This window comes from Canis lupus, chromosome 22, assembly GCF_003254725.2.
Source record: "Canis lupus dingo isolate Sandy chromosome 22, ASM325472v2, whole genome shotgun sequence".
In the NCBI taxonomy this organism is placed as follows: Eukaryota; Metazoa; Chordata; class Mammalia; order Carnivora; family Canidae; genus Canis; species Canis lupus.
Window position 1 is genome coordinate 61042731 of NC_064264.1, and position 24721 is coordinate 61067451.

Here is a 24721-nt window from a genome sequence, read left to right on the forward strand (position 1 = left end):
TCCTCTGCCTTCTGCCCTCACCCACTCATGGAACCTCCATGCCTCCCAGAGGAGGGACACGGGGTGGGCTGGTCCTGCTGGTCTCCTCTGGCTCCTACATTCTTGTTTCCATAACCTCACTTCCTCCCCTCTTCAAACTCTAACCGACCCCCATCACTTCCTTCCCTGCACATTTACAGAGTACCTGCTGCATACTAGACGGACAACACCTTGCCCCTATGAGTCTGACATTTCTGTTGGTCCTGGCATCCCCAGGGGTGTCCCCCAGGGGCGTGCCCCCAGGTGTATCCCCCTAGGTGTGTGCCCCCAGGTATGTCCCTCAGGGATGTACCCCCAGGTGTGTCCCCCTAGGTATGTACCCCCAGGCGTGTCCCCCTAGGTATGTGCCCCCAGAAATGTCCCTCAGGGATGTGCCCCAGTTGTGTCCCCCAGCTGTGTCCCTCAGAGGTGTGCCCAGTTGTGTCCCCCAGGTGTGTGCCCCAGGTCTGTCCCTCTAGGTGTGTGCCCCCAGATGTGTGCCCCCAGGTATGTCCCTCAGGGATGTGCCCCAGGTGTGTCCCCCAGGTGTGTCCCCCAGATATGCCTCCAGGTGTGTCCCTGGCCTCATCATTGCCCTCTCATTCCTGTTTCTCTGTTTGAGGCCTCAGCCCTGGATGTGGCTGGAGGTCTCCTGCTTCTAACTTCACCTGAAGCTTCTCTTGGGTGTTTATGTTTTGCTGGCACAGCTCAGGAGAGGGGAGGGAGCTGATGCGGAGCTGATCCCCCGGCAGGTGCTGAGGTTACCTTAGGTCCTCAGAGCTGGCAGGTGACCCGAGGGCAGGCTCCTGTCAGTGTCAGGCCAGGTCCCCACATACTAACCAGTCCCCCTGCCAGTGGTTTCACTCTCGAATACCCAGTGAGCGGTTCACTGTGGGTTTTTTTTCTCTCTGAATTCCTGATATCAGCTGTTTTTCCTCCTGCTTTCTATCTTCTTAAGACAAAAATGAAATACAGTAGGAAAGCCACAGCCATCTTATATTAAGTTGGGGTTTCTCCCGGGCCCCTCTGCTTTCTGTTTGGCCTCCGGCTCACGCAGGGGAACAAGCAGGTGCGCCACCTGCCAGAGCTGAGGACCCAACAGGGCAGCTTCAGGGAGGTCCATCGGGGTCTGCACTTTGTCCTCAGAGGAAGCAATGGGGAGGATGGGCATCTAATCCGCCTGGAAGCAGCTTAGAGGATTGTCTTTTTCTGGCACCTGCTCTGTGACCCCGGGCTGGGATTTGGCTGGAGCTGTGTCAGCTGTGTTCCCTGGGCTCCCGGCGAGGCCCCCAGTCACTCTTCACCTATTGGGACGCCTGCAGTCTGGGGAGGGCAGGGGGCACAGGCCCCGGACAGTGGGTCAGGCCTCTCGAGCCTAACTCGGCAGGAGGCCAGCACCGGGATGGATTTCGGTTCCCTGGAGACGGTGGTGGCCAACTCAGCCTTCATTGCCGCCCGGGGCAGCTTCGATGGGAGCAGTGGCCCATCTTCTCGGGACAGGAAGTACCTGGCTAAGCTCAAGTTGCCTCCACTGTCCAAGTGTGAGGGCCTCCGGGAGAGCCTGGACCTGGCGTTCCCAAGTGTGTGCTCAGAGCAGCCCATCGGCAAGCGGCTTTTCCAGCAGTTCCTGGGGGCTGATGAGAGGCATGTGCCAGCTCTGGAGCTCTGGAAGGACATCGAGGACTATGACACTGCAGATGACGACCTCCGGCCACAGAAGGCCCGGGCCATCCTGGCTGAGTACCTGGACCCCCAGGCCAAGCTCTTCTGCAGCTTCCTGGATGAGGGGGTAGTGGCCAAGTTCCGGGAAGGGCCCACGGCAAGTGAGGATGGGCTGTTCCAGCCCCTGCTGCAGGCTACCCTGGAGCACCTGAGCCAGGCGCCCTTCCAGGAGTACCTGGGCAGCCTGTACTTCCAGAGGTTCCTGCAGTGGAAGTGGCTGGAGGCCCAGCCTACGGGGGAGGACTGGTTCCTGGACTTCAGGGTCCTGGGGAAAGGTGGTTTCGGGGAGGTGTCTGCCTGCCAGATGAAGGCGACTGGCAAGTTGTATGCGTGTAAGAAGCTCAACAAGAAGAGACTCAAGAAAAGGAAGGGGTACCAGGTGGGCAGCTGACTGTTCACGGTGGTGGGAGGGCCATCGGGCTGTGTCCGGTCCTGCGCGGGGCCCTTTGTGGGCTGGCTCCTCTGACCTTGGGACACCGGGCCCCTCCTACTGGGCAGCCTCCTGATCCTGAGCCAAGGGCCTGGCCCCCGGGGCATAGAGGGGGTGTCCTCAGCTCTGCCACCCTGGCCCAGCACTCTGCACACCACAGGGTTTGCCCTGACCCCTCATCAGAGGCGGCCTTAGAGGTGTTTGTTAGTGTGGGCGGTATTGCATATCCTGCCAGCTGTCATCTTTTTTTTTTTTTTAAGATTTATTTTAGAGAACACGTGTGCACGAGTGGGGAAGGTGGGGTAAAGGCAGAGGGAAAGAGAGTCTTAAGCAGACTCTGAGCTGAGTGCAGAGCCCAACGCAGGACTCAGTCCCATGACCCTGACCCTGAGATCATGACCTGAACTGAAACCAAGAGTTGGACACCCAACTGACTGCACCATCCTAGGTGCCCCTCCTGCCAGCCGTCTTGTGTTTTTACCACCATCATGAAATTTGGGAACAAGTGTTGGGGGAGGCTGTTGGCTTCCTGGAGCTCTCTTGGCCCTGGCTTGTCTGTGACGGAGAGCACGCTGGGAGTCCAGCCGCTGGGAGTCCAGCCAGGCCTGGTAGCATCCGCCATGCTTTCTCCGGGCCGGAGTGAACCAAGCACATGGGGTTGCTGCATGGGGTCTGCTCTGCATGGGGTCAGGCTCCGTTGAGGCAGGACAGTGGATGCTGCTGTGTTGTAGGAGCTTGTCTCATCCCATGTGGTCCCTTGTCTTTCCTGCCAATGGAGCACAAATGCAACTTTTGGGGTTAACAGCAGCCACCCAGGGTGCCCACCCCAGGGCTTCTCAGTAGTGCTGTCCCTTTGGGGCTACGGGACAAGCAGGCATCCCTTCCAACTGTCCACGTGTGGTCTGAACCCAGCATCTTCTGTCCGAGGTCGGGGTCCTCACTGAGCCTAATACTCAGCAAGAGCAACCTGACATCTGCTCCGTAGTGTGGATGCAGAGGGCTCCCAGAACACCAGGATCCCTCCTTCCAAAAGGAATTCTACCCTCCTTAACCAAACATAATTTTAAAAAACATGTTAAATGGACATCGTGAGGTTTTAAAATACAGTTGGAAGATGAAGAGATGCTGCTGGGTCCCTGGCTGGCCGCTGCCCAGGGCCTGGAGAGGAGGTTGGGGCCTGGGGTTGCGGTGGGCAAGCTGGCCGGGTGTACCGAAGGCCCGGAAGGAAGGTCAGCACCACACAGGCTGCCATTGCCTGTGCTGGGTCCTCCGGTGTTTTTAAGGCTGGTGGTCTGACTCCTGCCCCTTGCTGGCGAGTCCTCTGTACACCCACACATTTGCACGGCTGGCTGGGGGATGAGTGAGATGTCTGTAGGTTGTTTGCAATTGTGTGGTGCAAGCTCCTTCAAGTGTGTTTGCATCTATTTTCTGGCATGTGGGACTTGGTCTTTTTGGTGACATCCTGCTTAAACCTGATAATATTTCGACATCTTGCTTTTCAGGGTGCTATGGTGGAGAAGAAGATTCTAGCAAAGGTACACAGCAGGTTTATAGTCTCTCTGGCCTATGCATTTGAAACCAAGACTGACCTCTGTCTGGTGATGACCATCATGAATGGAGGCGACATAAGGTAAATGGGGGGGCTGCCCACACGTGTAGAGAATATGGTGACCTGAGGTAAAGCCCTGGGCGCCCATCAACATGCTCCTCCCGTCCCCCAGTGGCTGATACTCTGCAGTCCTATGTGAAATGTGGGACCACGGGCAGATGGCCCATGGCTCTCTAGCTCCTGGTGGACCTGAGGTTCATGTGACCACATAGGGGTGGAGGCAGCAGGAGCACAGGGTGCCACAGGGCAAGTGCTAACTGGGCAGACAGATGAAAGAAGGCTTGGGTGGAGGGCAGGGGTTGAGGACACTGCATTGTGACCTGCTCTTGGGGATGACGGCAGAGCTGGAAACGTGACGTGGCCAAGTTCTGGGACCGGCGCTTTGCTGCCAGTGGATGGTGTCTGGATTTGCCGGGCGTCTGAGGACCCAGCCCTGGACTCCGGAGGATGTCAGGCCACTGGCTTTCAGTAGGGAAAGACCCAGGTGCAGCCCAGGCAGTCTGACTGCTCTTGCCTCCATGCACTGGTCTGTAAAACTAGTGTTCTCAGGGCATTATGGAGAGTCTGTTAATATGTGTAAGACACCTGAAAGGGTGTCACATGTCACAGATGGGGCCATTGCTGTTGGTGTTCTGTGCAAGCCCCTGCCTCCATTCTGCCTGGTGGATTCAGCTTCATTGAAGATATGTCATGTGTATGTTGGCCATGTTTTCCAGGCGGGAATTCTGAGGCCTTGACTAAGGAACGCTTGTGAAGCCACATGGGGAGGAGAGAAGAGACTAGGAGGTTCATGCAACATGACCTAGAGAGCAGAGACTATCATGACACTGTACTGTACTGCATCCTACTACAGGGCATCACATACCCCATACTACACCCCACCATCCTGTACCACACCCTGCTGTCCTGTACTACACCCTGCCATCCTATACTACACCCCACTGTCCTGTACTACTCCCCGCCATCCTATACTACACCCCGCTGTCCTATACTACACCCTGCCATCCTGTACTACACCCCACTGTCCTGTACTACACCCTGTTGTCCTGTACTGCACCCCACTGTCCTGTACTATACCCTGCCGTCCTGTACTGCACCCTGCCGTCCTGTACTACACCCCACCATCCTGTACTACACCCTGCCGTCCTGTACTACACCCCACTGTCCTGTACTACACCCTGTTGTCCTGTATTACACCCTGCCATCCTGTACTACACCCCACTGTCCTGTACTACTCCCTGCCATCCTATACTACACCCTGCCGTCCTGTACTACACCCCACTGTCCTGTACTACTCCCTGCCGTCTTGTACTACACCCCACTGTCCTGTACTACACCCTGTTGTCCTGTACTGCACCCCACTGTCCTGTACTACACCCTGCCATCCTGTACTACACCCCACTGTCCTGTACTACACCCTGCCATCCTGTACTACACCCCACTGTCCTGTACTACACCCTGCCGTCTTGTACTACACCCCCCTGTCCTGTACTATACCCTGCCATCCTGTACTGCACCCTGCCATACTGTACTACACCCCGCCATCCTGTACTACATTCCACTGTCCTCTACTACACCCTGTTGTCCTGTACTACACCCCACTGTCCTCTACTATACCATACATGCTACAGCACACTGTACTGTATTATACCACCCTGTCCTACACTATATTATACTATACTAAACTGTACTATGCCACACCATATTACAGTATACTACAGTATATTGCTACATAGTACTATACTATACCGCACTACACCATACTACTCTATAGTACATTATACTACACCATACCACACTACACAATATTATACACCATACTACACTGTTCCAGACTACACTAATACATTGTACCAGATTATAGTACACTATACCACATTGTACAGTACTATATCATACCATAGTACTGCTCTGTATTATACTCACCATTGTCTACTATCCTACATGTGCTGCACTGTACCCCATCACACCATTCCATCCCATCCCATCCATACTATGATGTACTATGCTATTCTGTATTACACTACACTACACCATACTATGCTACTACCCTATGCTACACTATACTACACTATACTTCTCTATACTAGATTATGCTACACCACACTGCACGACATGATATTACACCATATGACACTCCACTCCCCTCTACTACACCATACCACACTATGCTACGTTATACCGTATTAAACTACTGATACTATACTATGCCACGCTATGCTGCACCATAATACATCATGCTATACTACATTAAATCACACTACACTACATTGCTATGTACTACTACCCTCTACTAGGCTACACCGTGCCGTACCGTACTATACTATGCTATACTATGTTTTGCTACACTACTGTGTATTACACTGCATTATGCCATTCTACATTACACTGTATTGTATTACACCGTACTGCACTATGCTGCTCTCTACTATACTATGCTGAATCATGCCATACTACTCTATGTTGCTTTATGCTACACCGTACTACACTATCACACTATACTATGCTACATGTACTACACTGTACTATATACCACACCATACTGTACTACACTATACTCCATCACACTGTATTATGTGATGCCGTGTCATGCTGTACTACATTATACACTTTTGCACTGTGATATGCTGTGCTTGACTCTACCACGCCACATCATACTGCACAATATTACACTGTGCTATTCTATACTATCCTACACAGTGTCACATGCCTTATCTATACTGTACTAAATGTACTGCACTATACTATAATATAAATGTAACATAAAAGCCATTTATCTTGTCATCATGGCTGATTTGAGGCTTTCTCTCCTGTTCTCTTGGCCTGCCTCTCACTGATTGCTACCTGACATAAATAGTTTGTTTCCTTTTATTTGTTAGATCTTGCTTCTCTGTAGAAAGTAATAGTGGAAAAGATGAGCAGCAAGGTCATAGGAGGAGAGAAGCAGGAAGGAAACCCTACCTACAGCAGGCCCACCCAGGAGTCTGTGCTTGGGCTCGGTGAAATGGCCAACGTGTTTCCATGGACACTGGATTGACTGCTTTTGTTTGAGGGGACTCAGGCTCCCTGCCCCGGGCCCTTCACCATCCTCTGCCCTTCCTCCTTTGGCTGGCAATGGTGAAATGGCTCTGGGGTCCATTTCCTAGCCTGTGCAGACCAGTGTGGGTGAGGGGGGGAGAGCAGTGAGCTCTTATGCCTTGCTCTTCTCGCAATGGTTGTGGCGACAGGTTTGTGAGGACACAAACACCAGCTGCCAGGGCCTCTTGGCACTGCTGCAGGCTCTTCTGGCTGATGCTGGGGCCCCACAGTGACCAGACACTTCGCTGACAGTATGGGATTCTGAGGTTCTCACTGTTTTGGGAGATTTTACTTCCTTAGAAACTGTGGGCATCCCACTTGTTGTCCCAGAGAGTCATGGGCCTCTGTGTGGTCTGACCCAGGTACCACATCTACAATGTGAATGAGGAGAGCCCTGGCTTCCAGGAGCCACGTGCTATCTTCTACACAGCCCAGATCATCAGTGGCCTGGAGCACCTGCATCAGAGGGGCATTGTCTACCGAGACCTCAAGCCTGAGAACGTACTTCTGGATGATGACGGTGAGGCAGCCTCCCCTCCTGGCATTTTCCTGCCCAGCCTCCCCTCACCAGGCTCTCCTCCCTGGCCCAACGGATCATCCATAAGAGGATAGACTGGTCACACTTTGTGCCTTTTATGGGATTCTCATTAGATGGTAAATAGAGATCTCGGTTTGCTTTATGTCCTTTTAGATACCCTCCCTTTGTGTCTTTAAGTCACACAAATGTGGGGCATTCTTGAAATGGGATTTGGGTGGATTGTGCCCCCAATCACAGTGACAGGTGCTGTCCTCTGCTGGGGACAGGGTGGGAGGTGCAGAGGCCTCGGGGCCCTTGGGTGGGCATGTGCTGTGAGTGCCTGCCCGTGGGCACAGGCGTGCCCTTGTGTGCAAGTGTGTGCATGTGTGCAGAGGCTGCACTTGGCTCCTGCAGGTGCTGGGAATCAAAGTGCCCTAGTTCTGTGGAGCCGTGTGTGACTTCAGCCCATGTTTGCTTTCAGGCAATATCCGAATTTCTGACCTTGGGCTGGCTGTGGAGCTGAAGGACGGGCAGACCAAGACCAAGGGCTATGCAGGGACCCCAGGTTAGTGCCCGAGGTCAAGCATGGGGCCGCCTCTTTTCTGGGGGTGGGGTGGGCGTGAGGCCCTGGGGACCTTTGGGTATCCCCACCCCTCATAGCAAATAGTGAAACCACTGGCTCTGGCCAGGGCGTATGCCCGGCAGGTTGTAGCTGCTGGAGGGGCGGCAGTTCTGGCCACAGCCTCTGTGATGCAGCTTCTGCATCAGTGGCTTCCTGGACATTAGCAGAGTGCATTTGTCTTGAGTGCTCAGCCCTGTTGGTCAGAGCCCTAAGGGTCTGCACTACATTGGTCACCAGCCTGCCCTCAAGAGAATAAGACCCCCACTGAGGTGGGCAGACTGGGAGAGCCACCTGGGGTAGCCCCCCTCCATGTGGCCAGGGTCTTTGCAGTCCAAGGGAACCCAGGGTGGAGTGTGAGGCTTGGAGGGGGCTTCTCTTGTCCAGAATGTGTGCATGTGTGTGCACACGTGTCCGTGTGTATGTACGTATGCACACATGCATCTGTGGCTGCATGCAGGCGTGTCCATATGTGTATGTGCACGTGTGTCAACATGCACACACATGTCTGCGTGCATGTGCACACATGTGTCCATGTGTATGTGTGCGTGCACACACAACACATCCTGCTGCTCCCCCACACCTCTACTCCCCTCAGTGGGGGGGAAGCAGGGCCTTCAAGTTGGGGTGGGCGCAGCAGGCAGCCCAGGGGCAGGGGGACTCAGTGCCATGATGCAGCCCCTACACCTGTGCCCGCCGCACGTGGGGTCAATGCCCTGCCCTTCCATGTTCCAGAAGGTCCAGGGATGCCCAGCAAATCCTTTCCTGGTTTAATGTGACTTTGGGGGAAATGTTGCCACTGAGATTGGGGCCACTTAGACTGTGTCCCTGAATCCTCCTGTCCTGTGCTCTGGGCCCCTTTGGGGTTGTCCCTGATGTCATGGAGGGTCTGTCCTCATCTGAGGCTTCATTTAGGGAAGGTCCTATCTTGAGTTTTCCAGATCTTTGGCCTTAGTCTATGACCTTCCAGCCCTGTGTGCGATCATGTGAGCAGAAACACTCTCCACATATTTTAGGGTGATTCCAATCATTAGGAGAAAGCCCCAGAGAATAAGGCACCACAAGCTGGATTCCAAGTAGTCTGATTTGAGCAACACCCGCCCCCGGTGGCACAGCATGCGAGGGCTCTGCCGGCCACCAGAGGGCCCCCTGGCTTTGCCATGGCTGCTCCCTTTCTCTGAGTTGAGGACGCATCTTTTGAGCATTTGGGGTCAGGTGCAGGGTGTGACCTCCAAAGAGGTGTAGCAGATGGGGAGGCAGGTGTAGGTTGGGCTGCAGCCTACTGTGTGCCTCTCCCTGGCCTCTCTGTGCCCTGCCTGCTGGAGCCCCTGGAGCCAAGCCTCTGCACGCAGTCATGGAGCTGTGACCCAGGCACAGAGGACATGTGGGCGTGCCCTCCGAACCCACAGGGTTTCCAGCCCAGACACGGGGCTGAGTCAACGTGAGGAGGAATTAATAACTAGACTGAGTAGTGTTCACTCACTTACTTACTCGCTTGCTTACCTGCTCACTCACTCACTCACTCACCTACCTGCTCACTCACCTGCTTACTCACTCACTCACCCACCTGTTCACTCACTCACTTACCTTCTCACTTACCCACCTGCTCACTCACCTGCTCGCTCACTCACCCACTCACCTGCTCACTCACTCACTCACCTACCTGCTCACTCACCTGCTCGCTCACTCACTTACCTTCTCACTTACTCACCCACCTGCTCACTCACCTGCTCGCTCACTCACCCACTCACTCACTTACTCACCCATCTGCTCCTTCAGGTGACAGATGTTTTCTGTTACTTTGTCCCAGATGCCATGTAGGTCCTTGAGATAGAAAATGATGTGTCAACCTGGACTGAGCTGGGAAGCAGACTAGAGGCCACCCACCCCTGGGATATTTGCTACAGAAATTGGTCCCCTCCCTTTGGCCTGGTGAGGCTTTCTCCCAGGCCCTGTTTTAATCTGAAAGTGGTGGTCTGTTAAACATGTCTTTCTCACAGCATCTGAGCCATCTGGATAGTTCCTGAGAAGCGGACCCACAAAGGGGAGATGGGCTGTCAGGGCCGGAAGGGCCTATGGAGTTTGACTCCTGTAGCCTCTTTGGGAAGAAGTGAGTCTGTGGTCACCTCAGCTTGGCTGCTGTTGCCAAGCACATCCCCTCTTAGAGACTGGCTCTGAACTTGGTATATTGAGGGCCAGGCAGTACCAGAAATCAACAGACACATTAGCATTGCTTACCTTGGAATGTCTGAAGCCGTTGGGCACAGAAGCCCCGTCCCAACCCATAGCACCTGCCCCTGGTCCCCAGGGAATGGACTGCCCGCCCCTCCTATGTGCTGGCTGGCTTCCGTACAGTGGCAGTTTAGGGAGGTCTAGAGCTTGCTTTCAGGGAGCCCCCTCTTCCAAGATGCAGGGCTCCCCACATGGCCCCAGCTCCCCTGATGTGGCACAGACCTGGCATGAGTGCCTATGGGGCAGTGATGGGCATCTGCATTGCTTTTTGGACTGTTTTGCTTAAATTTGTCTGCTGGGCCCTTTTGGGAAGGAGCTGGTAGCACCTGTCTCTGACCATATCCCCCAGCACCTGTCTCTGACCATACCCCCCTAGCACCTGTCTCTGACATGTGCTACATGGCACCACAGGTCACAGTTGCTCTGTGTGGTGAGCAAGGACTGTCTGTCTGGTTGTGTGCCCGGGGTGCCACGGGGGAGATGGGGCTTCACTGCTTATGTGGCGAGCAGTGGTTCTCAACCAGGGGCAGCTCTGCCAGAGGAGATGCTCAGCAGTGTCTGGAGACAGTTTTGGGCATGACAGCTGGGGGTTCTAACTCTCGGTGTGGCCAGGGGTGCTGCTCACCACCTCACAGTATATGGGCAGCAGCACAGGAGGGGTAGGACGGGAAGTCCGTAGTCGTGTGCAGGGCAGTGTCAGTTGTGCACCTGCCAGGGCAGGGAGTGCTCACCACCGTGCGCTGTGTCTTGCCCGGCAGGCTTCATGGCCCCTGAGCTCTTGCGTGGTGAGGAGTATGACTTTTCCGTGGATTACTTTGCTCTGGGGGTCACACTGTATGAGATGATCGCAGCCAGAGGACCCTTCCGTGCCCGAGGAGAGAAGGTAGGAGGTCTCTCGGGATGTGTCCCATAGTCACCCCATGACCACCATCCTTAGGGGGCAGCTGGCCCTTCCTGAGTGCTAGGCTTCTTGTGGCAAGTCCTTTCTGGGCAGGAGAGGAGACATGGTGGCCTCATCTATTCATATCAGGGAGCGCCCCATGCTAAGATGTGTTTCAGGACCAGCCATGCCTGGGCCTCCCCAAACCTCCGCTGAGAGCAGCGCTTGGCACCCCCAGGCCAAGCCGGTCCTGGGAGGAAAGGGGTGCAGGCTTGCCCCCTTCGTGCCTCTGCTGCAGACAGCAAGTTCCCCGTCACCCGCGTGTTGAGAACCTGCTCTGACACGGATGGCAGCCTTTCTGAATAGGGGGCAGCAGGCATGGGCTTGCTTTGCCTAACCCCTGACCCCCACCATGCCCATCTCCTGCACCATGTGCCCAGAGTCGGGCTCACCTCAGAGACCACTTGGGTCCAGCTCAGACCACCATAATGAAGCGATGAACCTCTCGGTTTCCTGGTCGACGTAAAAGTTGTGTTTACAGCATGCCGTAGTCTGCATAGCGAGCAGTGGCTTCACGTCCAAGAAACGGTCCATGTGCCTTAGTTAGCAGCTTCTTTAGAGCTGACCGTCCTCAGGGTTCTCGGTGAGCTGTGATCACTGACCATGGATCACCGTAACAGCTGTAATGATAATGAACACATTCGAGGTCTTGTGAGGAGCACCACGTGACAGAAACATAAAGTGAGCATGTGCTGTTGGAAAAATGGTGCCAACAGACTCATGTGCTGCCACGTTGCCGCAAACCTGCCATTTGTAAAAAGCAGATTTCTCAAGCACAGTGAGAAGAGGGGTGCCCATAGGTGGTATCTGGGGACCTCACCACCTGCTCAAAGCTGAGGGAGCAAAGCCAGCCTCTTCTCATGGGTCAGGTGTGGGTGGGCTTGAGGCTTGGTGGCTGCGGTCAGCCAGGTGGACAGGAACCAGGGTGAGGGGCACCTCCGGGGCAGCTGTGGCAAACAGCAGTGTTTAGACATGCCTGGAGGTCACGTCCCTCTCACTTCACTGTGTGGGGTCCTCTCCTAGCGTGTCCATCCCCAGGCCCACTCCGGCCCTGAGACACGTGTGGAAATAAGCCACGTGCAGTCTCCTGAGAGTGGTGTCTCTGCCGCTCACCCACGGGGCTGCTTGGGGTCTCTGCACATCAGCCTGAACTCGACTAACCCGTTTGCTCTCCTGACATCCACTTGGAAGAGCAAGGCAAGGCAAAGCCATGTGTGGTCTGCGCATGGGGGCCTGGCCTCTGGGAGGGGGAGACCCCACGGCCCCGAGCAGAACCCCGGTTTCCCGATGGGCTCGGACAGAACAAGCGTGGTGGGCCCGCACAGCTCCTTGTCTCAAGTGTCAGACTCGCGTGGCGAAGGAAAGAAACATCCCAGAAGGGTAGCTGTGGGCGAGCCTGGGTCCGTGACGTTTTTGGAGACACAGATCTAATCCGTGGCAAAAGCAGATGGCCTGTGTTTGCCCGAGCTGGGTGGAGACAGGCCGCCGAGGCACAGGGCGATCTGGGGTCGTAGTGGGGCCTCCGACTGGCTGTGCAGGCCCTTTCCCTGGTTGCTGGGAATGGGGGTCTGTGGCAAAGCAGACCCAGAACCAGGCAGCACCGGCTGGCCCTGCTTCCACCCAGTCTCCTGTTTCCTGTTCCCTCCAGGGGGTGAGGGACAGTTACGTAAGTGTGCCCGTAGCTCCCTGGGCACCACAGCTGCCTCGACCAGCACTGCGGGGGCCTGTCCTCTGGCTGGAGGTCCTGAGCCCTTTGCGTGGTCATGTGCGCATGTGTCTTCCTGGGAGGCACGCTGGCCCAGCCGTACACGGACTCCATGGACTCTGCGGGCTCCGTGTGATGTGGTGTATCCTGCCGTGCAGGTAGAGAACAAGGAGCTGAAGCAGCGGGTCCTCTCGGAGGCCATCAAGTACCCAGACAAGTTCAGCCAGGTCAGCAAGGACTTCTGTGAGGCACTGCTGGAGAAGGACCCCGAGAAGCGCCTGGGGTTCAGAGACGGGACGTGTGATGGGCTCCGCGCCAGCCCCCTCTTCAAGGACATCAACTGGAGGCAGCTCGAGGCTGGTACTGTCTCCTCGTCTTTGGATCTGCGGGGTCGAGGGTGGGCTGTTGGGGGGGTCCGTGCTTGCCTGGCCTGCTGTTGGCAGGTCCTGAGATTAGTGGCGATGCTGCAGAGCCTCGCCCAGCCACCCTCCTGCCCCGATGACCGCCCGCCCCCCAGCCCTGTCACTCCACGACCCAGACCTGGGGGTTAGCGCACAGGCTTCTCAGGCTGGTAGAGGTTGGACGGGATGCGTGGGGCACATGCTGCTCTGGGAACCGAAGGCCCAGGCCTCTGTGTCAATTCCTACACCCTGCACTTTTGAGGAGCCGTACCCGGGAGAGTGCGGGATTCCTCAAGCTGTCTGCTTGGTACAAACTCATTCATTCAACAGTATGTGTTGTCAGGTGTCAGGTGTCAGGTGTCAGGTGTCAGGTGTCAGGTGCACATGTGTGGACGCAGCCTTACCACAGAGCCTGTAGGAGGCGTGTGAATACGGGACTCCACGCGGGAGCCCTGAGCATCAGATACCCCAGGACAGAGGTTACTTCTGCAGGGAAGGGGCTCTGCCGGGGGAGCTGGTGTGGGGAGGATGGCGGCCGGGAGGCTGGGGCCAGGGGGTGTCTGGCATTCTGTATCTGGAGACTAGGGCGCCGGGGATCTAAGCAGGTTGGAAGAGAAGCAGCTTTGGAAAGAAGACGAGGAGCTAAGTCCCGAGCTGGGTTCAAGGTGTCCCACCTGCCGCTGATGACGCCTCGGGGAGGCCGGTGTGAGACTGCCGGCCAGAGCGTGGTGGGCACCCGGGGAAGCGCGTCCAGCCTGACACTAAGGCCCTGGTGTCCTACTCGTGCCGCTGGGCACTGGGAAGCCTGTCTGGAGCCACCGGGTCACCTTGGGAAGAGTGGCCCTGCTCACTGAGCATGCGGCTGTCTCTTTTCTCTCGTGGTGTCCCGCATCCTGTGCTTTCCCTCTCCTCACAGGGATGCTGACGCCCCCCTTTGTACCAGACTCACGGACCGTCTATGCCAAGAACATCCAGGACGTGGGCGCCTTCTCCACGGTCAAGGGTGTCGTCTTTGACAAAGCCGACACAGAATTCTTCCAGGAGTTCGCGACGGGCAACTGCTCCATCCCCTGGCAGGAGGAGATGATCGAGACGGGCGTGTTCGCGGAGCTGAATGTGTGGCGCGCTGATGGGCAGATGCCTGATGACATGAAGGGGATCGCCGTGGAGGAGGCAGCCCCAGCGTCCAAGTCAGGGATGTGTCTGGTTTCCTAAACGTGCAGAAAGAGGTTGCTCTGCAGCCCACAGGGGCGAGGATGCCTTTGTGAGCCGCTGGGCGCCCGCAGAGCTATCGGGGAGAGGCCAGAGTGCAGAGTCCTGTGCCGCTGAGGAGCCCAGCCCATAAATAGTCCACTTCCTTTCCCCCATTTCACTCAGAAAGATGCCATGGTGGTTCCCACGTGGAATATGCCAGAATGCACGACTCGGGCTCTCATGTTGGGCCGCTGGGGCGGGGGGCTGTTCACATCGGTGGATGCTCCGTTTGTTTCCCGGCACCGTCACTGTGATGTCCCAGAGCCCTGCCGTCTGGGGGATGCCTTCTCCCACTTGGCTCAGGGGTTGGCAGACCGCGGCCGGTGGCTCCTGCGCACTAGCAGAGGGGCCTGGGCTGTGCCTGGCTTCTGCCCCCACCTCCCATGCTGGCTGGCTGCTGCCAGGGCCTGCACTGGTCACCCACTGCCCACTGGTGGTGCTGGCACCTGTTGGGTGCTGAGTGGTGCCGGCTCCTGGCTTGCCCTGACCAGGCTGGGCCCAGGTGTCCCAGAGGAGGGGCTGAGGGTGGCTTCTCTCTGTCCTGAGAACATCTCCAGCTGGTGGCACCCGGGCCCAAAGCTGCCCACCCCCTGGGCAGACAGATGTGCAGGAATCTTCTCTTTCCAACCCAAGCACTCGCTCACCACCCCACTCTGCCTCCTGGCACAGCCCTTTGTCCAGCTACGGTGGGCTGGGGGCAGCCTCTCTGTGTCCCCAGAGGCAGCAGCACCTACAGGGTGCCTTCCCTTGGCCTCTGGCCACCCGGCATCATCGGCACTGGCCCCTGTGTTTCCTTTAACCCCACGGTCCCTTGTGCTGTATGTGTCCTGATGGGGAGAACATGGTTCCTGTGGTAGCGGCCTCCTGGACTGAGATGTGGTGGCGTCAACCTGGGAGTCCCATACTGCACACAGGGCTCGGGTGGGGTGGAACGGTGGTCCAAGGCCTGTGGAGTACTTTCAGAAGGGTCTCTGCCTCGACTAGGGAAGAATTTCTGAGTCTCTACAACCTGCACGCCGTGTCACACACTGGACAGGCAGAGAGCCACGTGATGTGGCTGTGAGACGGAGGACTGTGTGTGTGGGGACCATTTGGGAAGAGTGCCCCCAGGAAGATGCCACAGCGTCAAGGAGGGGATGTTGGGACCTGCGAGGGAGTGAGTGCAGGGTCCTCCTACCTGGTTTCAGCATGTGCTCTGGGGTTACCCCCTCCTGTCCCAGCTGCCTTGGAGAGCCAACCCCAAGTCCCAGGGTGTCCCCACCCTCAGGCCGTCAACCCCGAGTGTATGGGGGGGTCTCCACCCTCAGATTGCAGCATTCAGTGTTGGGGCGCCCCCGCCCTCAGGCCGTCGACCCCGAGTGTTGGGGCGCCCCCACCCTCAGGCCGTCGACCCCGAGTGTTGGGGGGCCATTGCCAGCAGAAGTCCGTGTGCAGTCCAGGTCCCTCCACCCTCAGGGAACAGTGGGTCCTGCAGCCCACGGGAGAGTCACTGCTCAGGTGCCGGGCCATGCAGGGAGTTGTGTGTGGCACACACAGTTGTCCGGGGTGTAGACACCAGCCAGGTGGTGGAGAGAATCAAACGCTGTGGCTGGAGTCTAGTCTAGCCCTACATCTGAAGCCTCTACCTTGGAAGTGCCCCTGGACCAGAAAGACCCTTCTCTCCTGGCCAAGCATGTAGCCTGCCACCAGGCAAAGAGTGGGGCCTGGTGAGGAGTCCAGTGCTTTCTGGTGTACAGTCCAGAGCTGCCACCTGGTAGGTCTCTGCAGGCAGGCCAGGGCCAGGGCCAGGGCCAACCACTATGCCCATCAAACCTGGGTGTGACTTCCAGGATGGTGCATCATTAAGCAGGTGACGGCCACATGTGTCCCATAACTACATTTTGGTGGAAGAAAGACCCATTTCTGGCTTTTCTAAACCATTTAATGTGTTCTAGGTCCCCATGGCCCTGGACTGGGAGTGATTCCAGCAACCATGTGGGTGGAAGCCTGGCTGCCGCCCAGTAGGCCTATTACTGGAGACCCCTCTTGTGGCAGTGACAGCCACCAGAGCCACCAGTGGGGACCCATCTGCTTGGATGGCCAGATAAAACACAGGGCATGGGTTGCTCTGAATTTCAGATGAGCAGCAGATACTGTTCTTGGAGGGTGTCCCGAATGTTGCACGGCCTGACCCTACACTAATGTCACGGTGTCGTGGGCCGGGTCTGGCCTGCCTGGTGCCGATCATCCTCGTCATGTGTGAGGAAGTGGTTACTGTGCTGAACCAGCAGGCCTGTTGGGCGTGTCTCTTGGCCTGTTCAGGAGGGGCCTTTCCCTGGCCTGTGGAGCTCAGGCTGCCCCAGGCCTACCCCCACTCCCTATCTACACACTCCCTATCCCTGCACACACTTGAATGGTAGTCTCAAGGTGCTTGTGGGAAGATGCCCAGCATGTGGAAATTGCAGCTCTTGCAAGACACTCCCACCCTCCCCCTGAACTCCTGGGGTCTGGGGAGGGGCAGATCAGTGCTTGCGGGTTCCTTCCTGGTCTCAGGGGGTCTCTGCTGTGGGTGGTCTTCCAGGCACAGCTCCCTAACCTGGCACAGTCCAGGGGTCTGGCTGTCCCACACGTATGATGGTCCTCCCCTCCGCTGTGGCTGGAGTCTAGGGGACACGCTGCCCGTCCTGGACTGCAGGGCTGCCCCCGACACAGACTCCTCACTCAGCCTCAGGTGGCCATCAGGGCTTCAGGGCTTTGGTCAGTCTGCTGGCTTGTTTCTGGCTGGGGGACTGCCCGCACCAGGCCTAAGTGGGAAGCCCCTGCACAGGAGCTTTTGTCACTACCCCTACTGTCCTGCGTGCTGCAGCTGCCTAGGGGTCTTCAGAAACTGGCCTCCACACCCCACGGGGGCTGGCCTCAGGCACTCGGGCATCTCTGGCCTGGAATCAGAGCAAGGATCACCTGCGTGGGCGGCGTGTCCAGACGTGCATCGCGCTGGGGCGGCCCCCAGGGTATTTCTCCTCAGGAGGAGGCCGGGCAGCGCAGGGCCCCGGAGATACTGAGATCTAAACAACTCAGAGGGACTTCTTGTTTGTGAAAAACAAAAAAATGCAGTTTCAATTCTTTCTATTCAAGCAGAAAAAGGCAAAAATAAAAGGCAAAACAGAGGTCGGATTCTAGATTATGCTATGAATGCTAGTTATATTCTTTCTTTCGAAGTCACACACACACACGTCTATGCACATGCATATGTGTGCTGACACAGGCCTCTGCAGACACACGCACACACACGATCTGCCTCTGTTCTCATTTCTGTGCAACTATCAGATTATAATAATTGCTTGCCACGCCCGTCTTTGCCAGACTCTGAATTCCAAGCACCTGCATTTGCACACCTCCTCCTGACCCTGTCTGGTGCGTTGTGTGGCTTTACTCGGCTGCTCACAGGAGCTAGAGGTGTTGATAGGCATCGTTCATTCCCTTCTATGGCACACACTTGTTTGAGATGGTGCAGAGGTGGGTGGCACTGTGGCTGCCTTGCACAGAGGCCCCCTGGGGTTTAACGAGGTGGACAGGAGGTCATGCGGAGCGAGCTGCCAGAGACCGGGGCAGTAAGGGTTGCATGTCAGGGAAATGCAGGTGCCGAGTGCTGTATAGACACTGCAGAGAAACATGGGTGCTGTGTCTCATTCCCGTTTGTGCTCCTCTCTCCACCTGCTGCAGGCCCCCTTATGCCTCACTGTGCCCACACCTATGCCAGGTGCTCAGAGAGGCCTGTCCACCTGGGCAAGCAAATGGTTCCTCCATGGCCACGGGTGACCTAGGAGTTAGATTAAACCCTTTCTCTGCTTATCCCTGTGTGAGGCCCTTGGGAGCCCCTGGATGAACAAGGCCTCAGACGTGGGTGTTGGTGGGGTCGTGTGGGCTCCTGGCAGCAGGTCTGGCTGGTCCTCGCTCTTGTAGGTTCCAATGGCAGTGGTGTTGTTGGCGGCTCACTCAGTGTCCCCAGGCCCTTGCAGGCCAGCCCAGAGGGCTGGGAGCATAAGCCACCTTCCTATTTCAGGACAGCACGAAGCGGACTTCGGTTCTGGGCATGGTGGACTCTCGTCCCCCCCTCCCCCAACCTGTGAGGCCCAGCCCCTTGCAGTACATGGGACAGCCCCCGGCAGACTGAGGCTGGGGAGGAGGAAGCAGTAGGCTGGCCCCGGACCAAGGGGATGCCTTCTGCCTCCTGTGACCTAGGCTAGGCTCTAGACAGGCCTCCACCAGGCCCAGGGAAAGCAGCCCCAGGAGGAGTGACCCTCCAGCCACAGGCACGAAGGAGCCAGCCCTGCGAGGCAGGGCCCCCATCGACAAGGCACACCCATAGCCTCGCTGTGAGGAAGTGCTGCGTCTCCCCCCCACCCCCCAGCTTCCCCCTGGTATGGACAGAGGTGAGGGGACCTGGACCCCACCCCACCTGGCAGTAGTGGGGTGGTGCCACGCCCCATGGGGCCCAGGGTCCTCCTATGCCGCCTGGAGGCCCAGGGCAGAATGGAGACGCACTTGTATGCCCAGAGGCAGGAAGCCCCACATGGGATGGCCAGAGCTGGTGCCACGTGGCTCGGAGGCTGGGACGACCCCACAGGGCTTGAAGCCATGGCCAGAGTGCTGTAGCAAGTATTTGCAAAACGTGTACGGCAAATACGGCGAAAATTCTCAGCAGCCGGAAGGATGGTGCGCATGGGCACCCTACTGACACGGCAGGCGGGACGCGCGGGACACGTCTTCTTGCTGGGCCCCTGGGAGCCTGGGACAGCTGGAGGCCGGCCTTCCTCTGCTCCCCTCACGGCCACCGGCTGTGCTCTCATCTGTGGTCTTCCTAGATGGGCTTCCTCGACGACACGTCTGCTTCCTGAGTGGGTGCTCTGTCCTCGGCTCCAGGGTGGCCGCCTGACCAGCAGGACATGGACAGCACATGGGCCAGGCCCGCGGGCAGCACACGGTTTGAAAGGCAGAGCCCAGTGTGAAAACATGAAGTCAAACACAAACAGGAGTGGGTTTGCAGGCCCTTGCAGATCACATGAAACAAAGACAACAGCTTGCTTTGAGTAGGTGGAAACCAGCCGTCGTCCCCTAGCGATGGGAAAAAAGTGTTTCCAAAGTCAGGCTTCTTGCTCCAGGGTCAATGGATGAGAGAGCCTACACGGTATCGGGGGACCAGGGCGTGATACAGGGAAATGAGAGCGGACGCCAGGCACTGCAGCCTATGCCCCCACCCCTGCCAGGCCTGGCCTGCTATTCCCTGTGCCCGTCCCTTGAGTCAGGAAGCCTGAGGGCAGCTGTCCTTCCCTTGCCTGCCACCACTTGCTACTGAGTCTGTGTGGTCAGCAGGCTGGCATCCAGGCTGTGGAGACACGCACTGCGCACATCGTGTGGCTGAAACAGGAGACCTCGGACAATCTGTGGGGCCGAATCCAAGGCCCAGAAGGTGCTCTCACTCCCGGAACCACGGATGGGCTTCACGCTCCTGGGTGCTGGAGGCACATGAGCCTGAGACCTTGAAACAGGGCACATCTGGGGTGTAGCAGAGTGTCCTGCTTGGGCTCCTTTTTTTTTTTTTTAAGATTTTATTTATTTATTCATGAAAGACACACACAGAAATAAGAGAGAGAGAGAGAGAGAGAGAGAGGCGCAGAGATACAGGCAGAGGGAGAAGCAGGCTCCATGCAGGGAGCCCGATGTGGGACTCGATCCCAAGACTCCAGGATCACACCCTGGGCCGAAGGCAGATGCCAAACCACTGAGCCACCCCGGGATTCCCCCTGCTTGGGCTCCTTAGAGAGATCATGGTTACCAGCCCTCCTGGCAAAGCCCAGATGGTGTTTTTAATTTAAAAAATTCATGTCTCTGAGCATATCTCCTGTCCTGTTCCACTTCACTCGTGAGGACAGGCAGGCAGGACCTGCCATCTGCCATTTCTCTGGTTGCTCGTTGTCTACATTATTTATCCCCTGAGCTTCATTTCAAGGTCATCTGGTTACAGGAGGGAGTCGTGTTTTGCTGTGTGCACACCACTCCCTGGAGAGCAAGAGCCAGGCTGCGTGCACACACGAGCCCCCAACGATTCCCACCTGCCGGGGTCGAGGACAAACCTGAGAAACACACTGACTGCGGATGAGCAAGGAGGCTCTTGGCTCATTGCTATATTTCTTCTCATCCTGCTCTTAGAGCTGGGGGCACCTGTGTCCTTGTCCAGAACTGGTGACTCCCAAGTGCCTCTGATCCCTGAGCTGCTGACCCCTATCTGCTTAAACAAACTGGTTTTTCTGCCAGTCAGGCTGATGTGATGGGCCTGCAGCAAGTTCTCCTGCCCTGGATGGGACCCCGAAGGTGAGACAGCTGGGGAGGAAGGATGTGCCCAGCATGTGCCCCGACCCGGCAGGAAGCAGGTGCTGATACTGTTTGGAGTCAGGTTCGCACACATTTCCTCATCACATATTGATCGTGCACCTGCCCTGAGATGGACCTACTCTCAGCCAACGCTTGCTTCCTGGTAGAGGCGGCATGTGTAACGGTCACTCCTGCCCTTTGGAGGGCGGGGTCCTGGCTCCTGCGCCCTGCCTGCCCAGCCAGGCTGTCTGGCCTCAATGTGGGGCCTCCCTGCAGGCGGGCTGCCCAAGGCAGCATGCATTCCTCGAGTGGCCTCCTCATGCATTTTTAAGTCACCCTGACCATGACTCAAGATACTAAATTCTGAATTCTTCCACTTCCTTGCTCAGTGGCTTCAGGGAGGGGCCATGGCAGTGGGCAGGGGGGCTGGCAGAGGTCCTTGTGCCTTTTACATCTTGGTTTCTCCAAAGCCTGACCCAGAAAACTGAGAGGCAGTAAGAGAAGAGTTGGGGGGGGCAGGACGGGGCCCAAGCCAGTCTGCCCAGCGGGACCGCGAGGCCTCGCCGCCAGCGCCTCCGTCTCACCAGTGTCAGACACGGTTGAGAGGCCTGATGGCCAGGTTGCCCCCGCCCCACTCTGTCCCCCTGTCTGCATGCACGGGCCGTGTGGGCGCCCAGGACAAGGGCTCCTGCCAAGGTGTCACGTGGCCCCGTAGTTCAGGCTGGTCCCGGCCGGCAGGCACACAGCCCGCCTCCTCGGACCACGCACCACCGGTGCCCACCCGCGCCCCCGGTCCTTCCCCTGCGCCGCCAGCCTCCCGTCTGTCCTGAAGGCCGGCCTCCCCAGGAAGCCCAGAGGCCGGGTCTCAGCGCCCAGGGCTGGGTGCCCGCGGGGGCGACGCGGCGCTGGCCGCCAGGGAGGGCGCCGGGTGTCACTTGGCTGGGCCGCCTCCGGGGCTGCCGGCGCTCAGGGCCCACTTCCCGGGAGCAGTGGCAGCGCCTGACCGTGCGTCCACCCCGTCCTCTGCCCGCCCCCCCGGCGGCTCGTGCACGGAGGGAATCCCAGAACGGCTGCTGGCGGCAGAAATGAAAGTGCGTTCGACGTCTGCAGTCGGAGCAGCGCGTGCTTTCCCCTCTGAAGACGTCACGCTAGACTGGGCTGACCTGCCGTCAACCAGATACGGCCGTTTGGAAGAAGTATTTCAATTCTCGGGCCTGTTTCTTCATCTGTGAAATAATATCGTGGAGATTAAATAAAGCCTCGGGTGGAAAGCAGTGGCCGCAGCGGGAGGCGCGCGGCCGGCATCCAGCGGGTGGAAGCCACCAGCCACCCCGCCTGCCTGTTGGCAGGGCCACGCTCAGGCCGTGCAGCCCCAGTGGATTCTGGGGGCACGCCGGGCCCCGTGTTCATGCAGGGGAGGTCGGGGTAGGAGACCCAGGGCACTGCCTGGGCAGGGGAAGGAGGGCTGCTGCCCTCACACATGTTCTCTTTTCCCTCACCCGGTGCTTTTACTGAAGCGGTTGCTTTTTTATATTTTGCAGATGTCATGACTGCTAACATCGCCATCTGCCAAACTGGTCAGCCGGTGCCGGCTGCTGAGCTGCTTCACAGAGGAAGGGAAGTGCTGAACCCTGCGGACGCCGGGCTTCACGGCCTGGACTGCACAGAATCGTCAGACTCTCCATCGGGGACTGGAAACCTGCTGGGCACTTCCCTGCGGTCGGCAGATCCGTCTGATGCATCTGAACAAGAGACACCATGTGCTCCCCTGAGCCCCCCGTGGACCTCACTGCCCCCGTGGACCCTGTGCACCCCCATGACCCACACACACCCCCTGAACCCCTAACCCACTGGAAAGGAAGCAATGCTACGTGTCCAAGGGAGCATGGGCAGCAAAGACATCAGAAGATAGTCTGCCCTGCGTGGCCTTCGGGGTCCTGCTCGTGTCCCATGACCCCCACCAGGGACCACACATACCCTCTATGACCCCCACTGAGGACCCGGTGCCCACCCTTTGGGGTCCCGTGTGCACCCCCCCACCCCCCCCATGGGGACCACGTCTTCCTTCCTTTGGGCTCTGCTGCTGGGGCTCCCATCAGCGAAGGCAACCTTTGCTCTCATCCACTTCCAGTGAAACCCGCGCATCTGGGGCCACAGTGGCCAAAGCCCGGCGCGGTGTGGCGCCTCTTCTCTTGTGTGATGTGTCGTCCAGTGACTTTCCCAACCGTCCCATCGTCTGCAGGGCCATTCCCAGCGTCTCTCTCGGAATTCGATAGTTCACAGCAAACGTGTCTGCACTAACTCGAGGCCTGACATGCCGTGTTTTGTCCAGCAGCTCGTGCCTGCACCTCCATTGGATTCCTGTCCTCGTCTGTCACCCCAGCTGCTCTGACGGCCCCGCCCGCGCCTTCCCTGCGCCAGCGCCCCGGGACTCAGAGCCCTGCCGGATATAAGCTTGTGCCTCAATTATCTTCTTAATGTCAATACTAATCTGTCCAGTCCCTCTGATTATCTTCAGACCGGAAGAGGACAGATTTCCTCTTAATTGTCTTAGCAAGAGCTGAATTAAATTACATTTAAAAAGTCCCCCATCCCAGACGGCTGCTCCTATGGAGGCTAGCTCGCTCCGGGCCTTGGGGTCAGGTGGAGGTGGGTGAACCGGGTGTCTGCTTGTGAGCCGGCGCCAGTGGTTGAGACCTGATGCACCCGTCACACTGGCTGCAGTGGGGGCAGGAGGCTTCTAGGAAGTGAATTCTAAGCAGGACGCCCCTGCAGTTACACACACAGGCTTTGGAAGGATTCTGGATCTGCTCGGCCTCACAGTTTACCCCCTGGGGTCTTGGTCTCCCCATCTGTGAAGGGGGGTCAGTACTGCGGTTGTCCAAGGATGCCATGTGGGTGGGCTCAGTGCTGCTGCACCCCCGGCCGGCCTGGGTGCCCCCCAAGCACCTTGCTGCCTCCCCAGGCCCGCCCACCGGGCCTTGGTGCGGTCGGGTTTCCGGATGGCTGACTGCCTCGCAGTCCTCGTGTCTGCCTGATGCCCTCACCTTTCCAGGGAGACCCAGGTGGTGACTCATTGTTTTGTGTGTTCCTCTTCCCAAAGCTGCACCAGGTCTGCCTGCCCCACGTGGCTCTTCACACGTACTAATGCCACATGTGTCAGAGGTCAGGAGGCGCTTGGGGGGCCTACGGCGCCTCGTCCTCATTTACGAAATGCATTATTGACACCTCTTCCGCACGTGAATGCCAGCCTCCCTGGATCTTTGTCCATCGGCTCCCTGGCACTTCCTGAGTGCACGGATCAGTGTTTAGTATGCAGTGGGTGCTCAGTAAATGTTTGAGAGGATCAGTGAATAAAGAGTGTCTTTTTTCAGACATTGAAACTGCATAAATGCCTTATACTCACCAGAACCCCACGAACCTGCATCCTTGCCCCATGTCACTTTAAAACAGATTTATTTGTTTATTTTAGAGAGAGAGTGTGAGAGAGCGGGGGGTGGGGGGCAGAGGGAGAGAGTCAGGCAGACTCCACGCTGAGCGTGGAGACCAACACGGGGCTCGATCCCACCATCCTGGGACCACGAACTGAGCGGACACCAAGAGGCGGACGCTTACCCGAGGGAGCTGCTGGCGCTGCTGCCTGACATCCCTTTAACAAGCCCACACTGCTCACGCCAGTCCACGTCCCCCAGCTGTGTGCACCCCTCTCACGTCGCGCCTGCTGCTCTGCTGTTGTGCACACGGCGTCAGCGCACACACGCGCGAGGCTCTGTCATGGTGATGGCCCCGAAGGACAGTGGCCTCAGCACACACACCGTACCCTGCAGCCCCAGGAAGGTGCTGGG

General features: G+C 57.5%; 1 protein-coding gene across 1 annotated transcript; it reads left to right on the top strand.

Moving 5' to 3' along the window:
- The first annotated feature begins 1420 nt into the window (after positions 1–1420).
- GRK1 (G protein-coupled receptor kinase 1) lies at positions 1421–24251 on the top strand. The gene is made up of 7 exons (XM_025441207.3): positions 1421–2119; positions 3673–3800; positions 7220–7377; positions 7856–7939; positions 10984–11108; positions 13029–13230; positions 14188–24251. Exons 1-7 carry the CDS (start codon positions 1421–1423, stop codon positions 14484–14486), a joined length of 1695 nt encoding a protein of 564 aa, XP_025296992.1. The 3' UTR covers positions 14487–24251.
- Positions 24252–24721: the final 470 nt, after the last annotated feature.

Bases quoted from the DNA above. Each gene is read 5' to 3' on its own strand.
- GRK1 (XM_025441207.3), top strand. From the start codon at position 1,421: ATGGATTTCGGTTCCCTGGAGACGGTGGTGGCCAACTCAGCCTTCATT. The intron at 7,378-7,855 runs GTGAGGCAGCCT...GTTTGCTTTCAG, and splicing joins CGTACTTCTGGATGATGACG to GCAATATCCGAATTTCTGAC. The intron at 11,109-13,028 runs GTAGGAGGTCTC...CCTGCCGTGCAG, and splicing joins TCCGTGCCCGAGGAGAGAAG to GTAGAGAACAAGGAGCTGAA.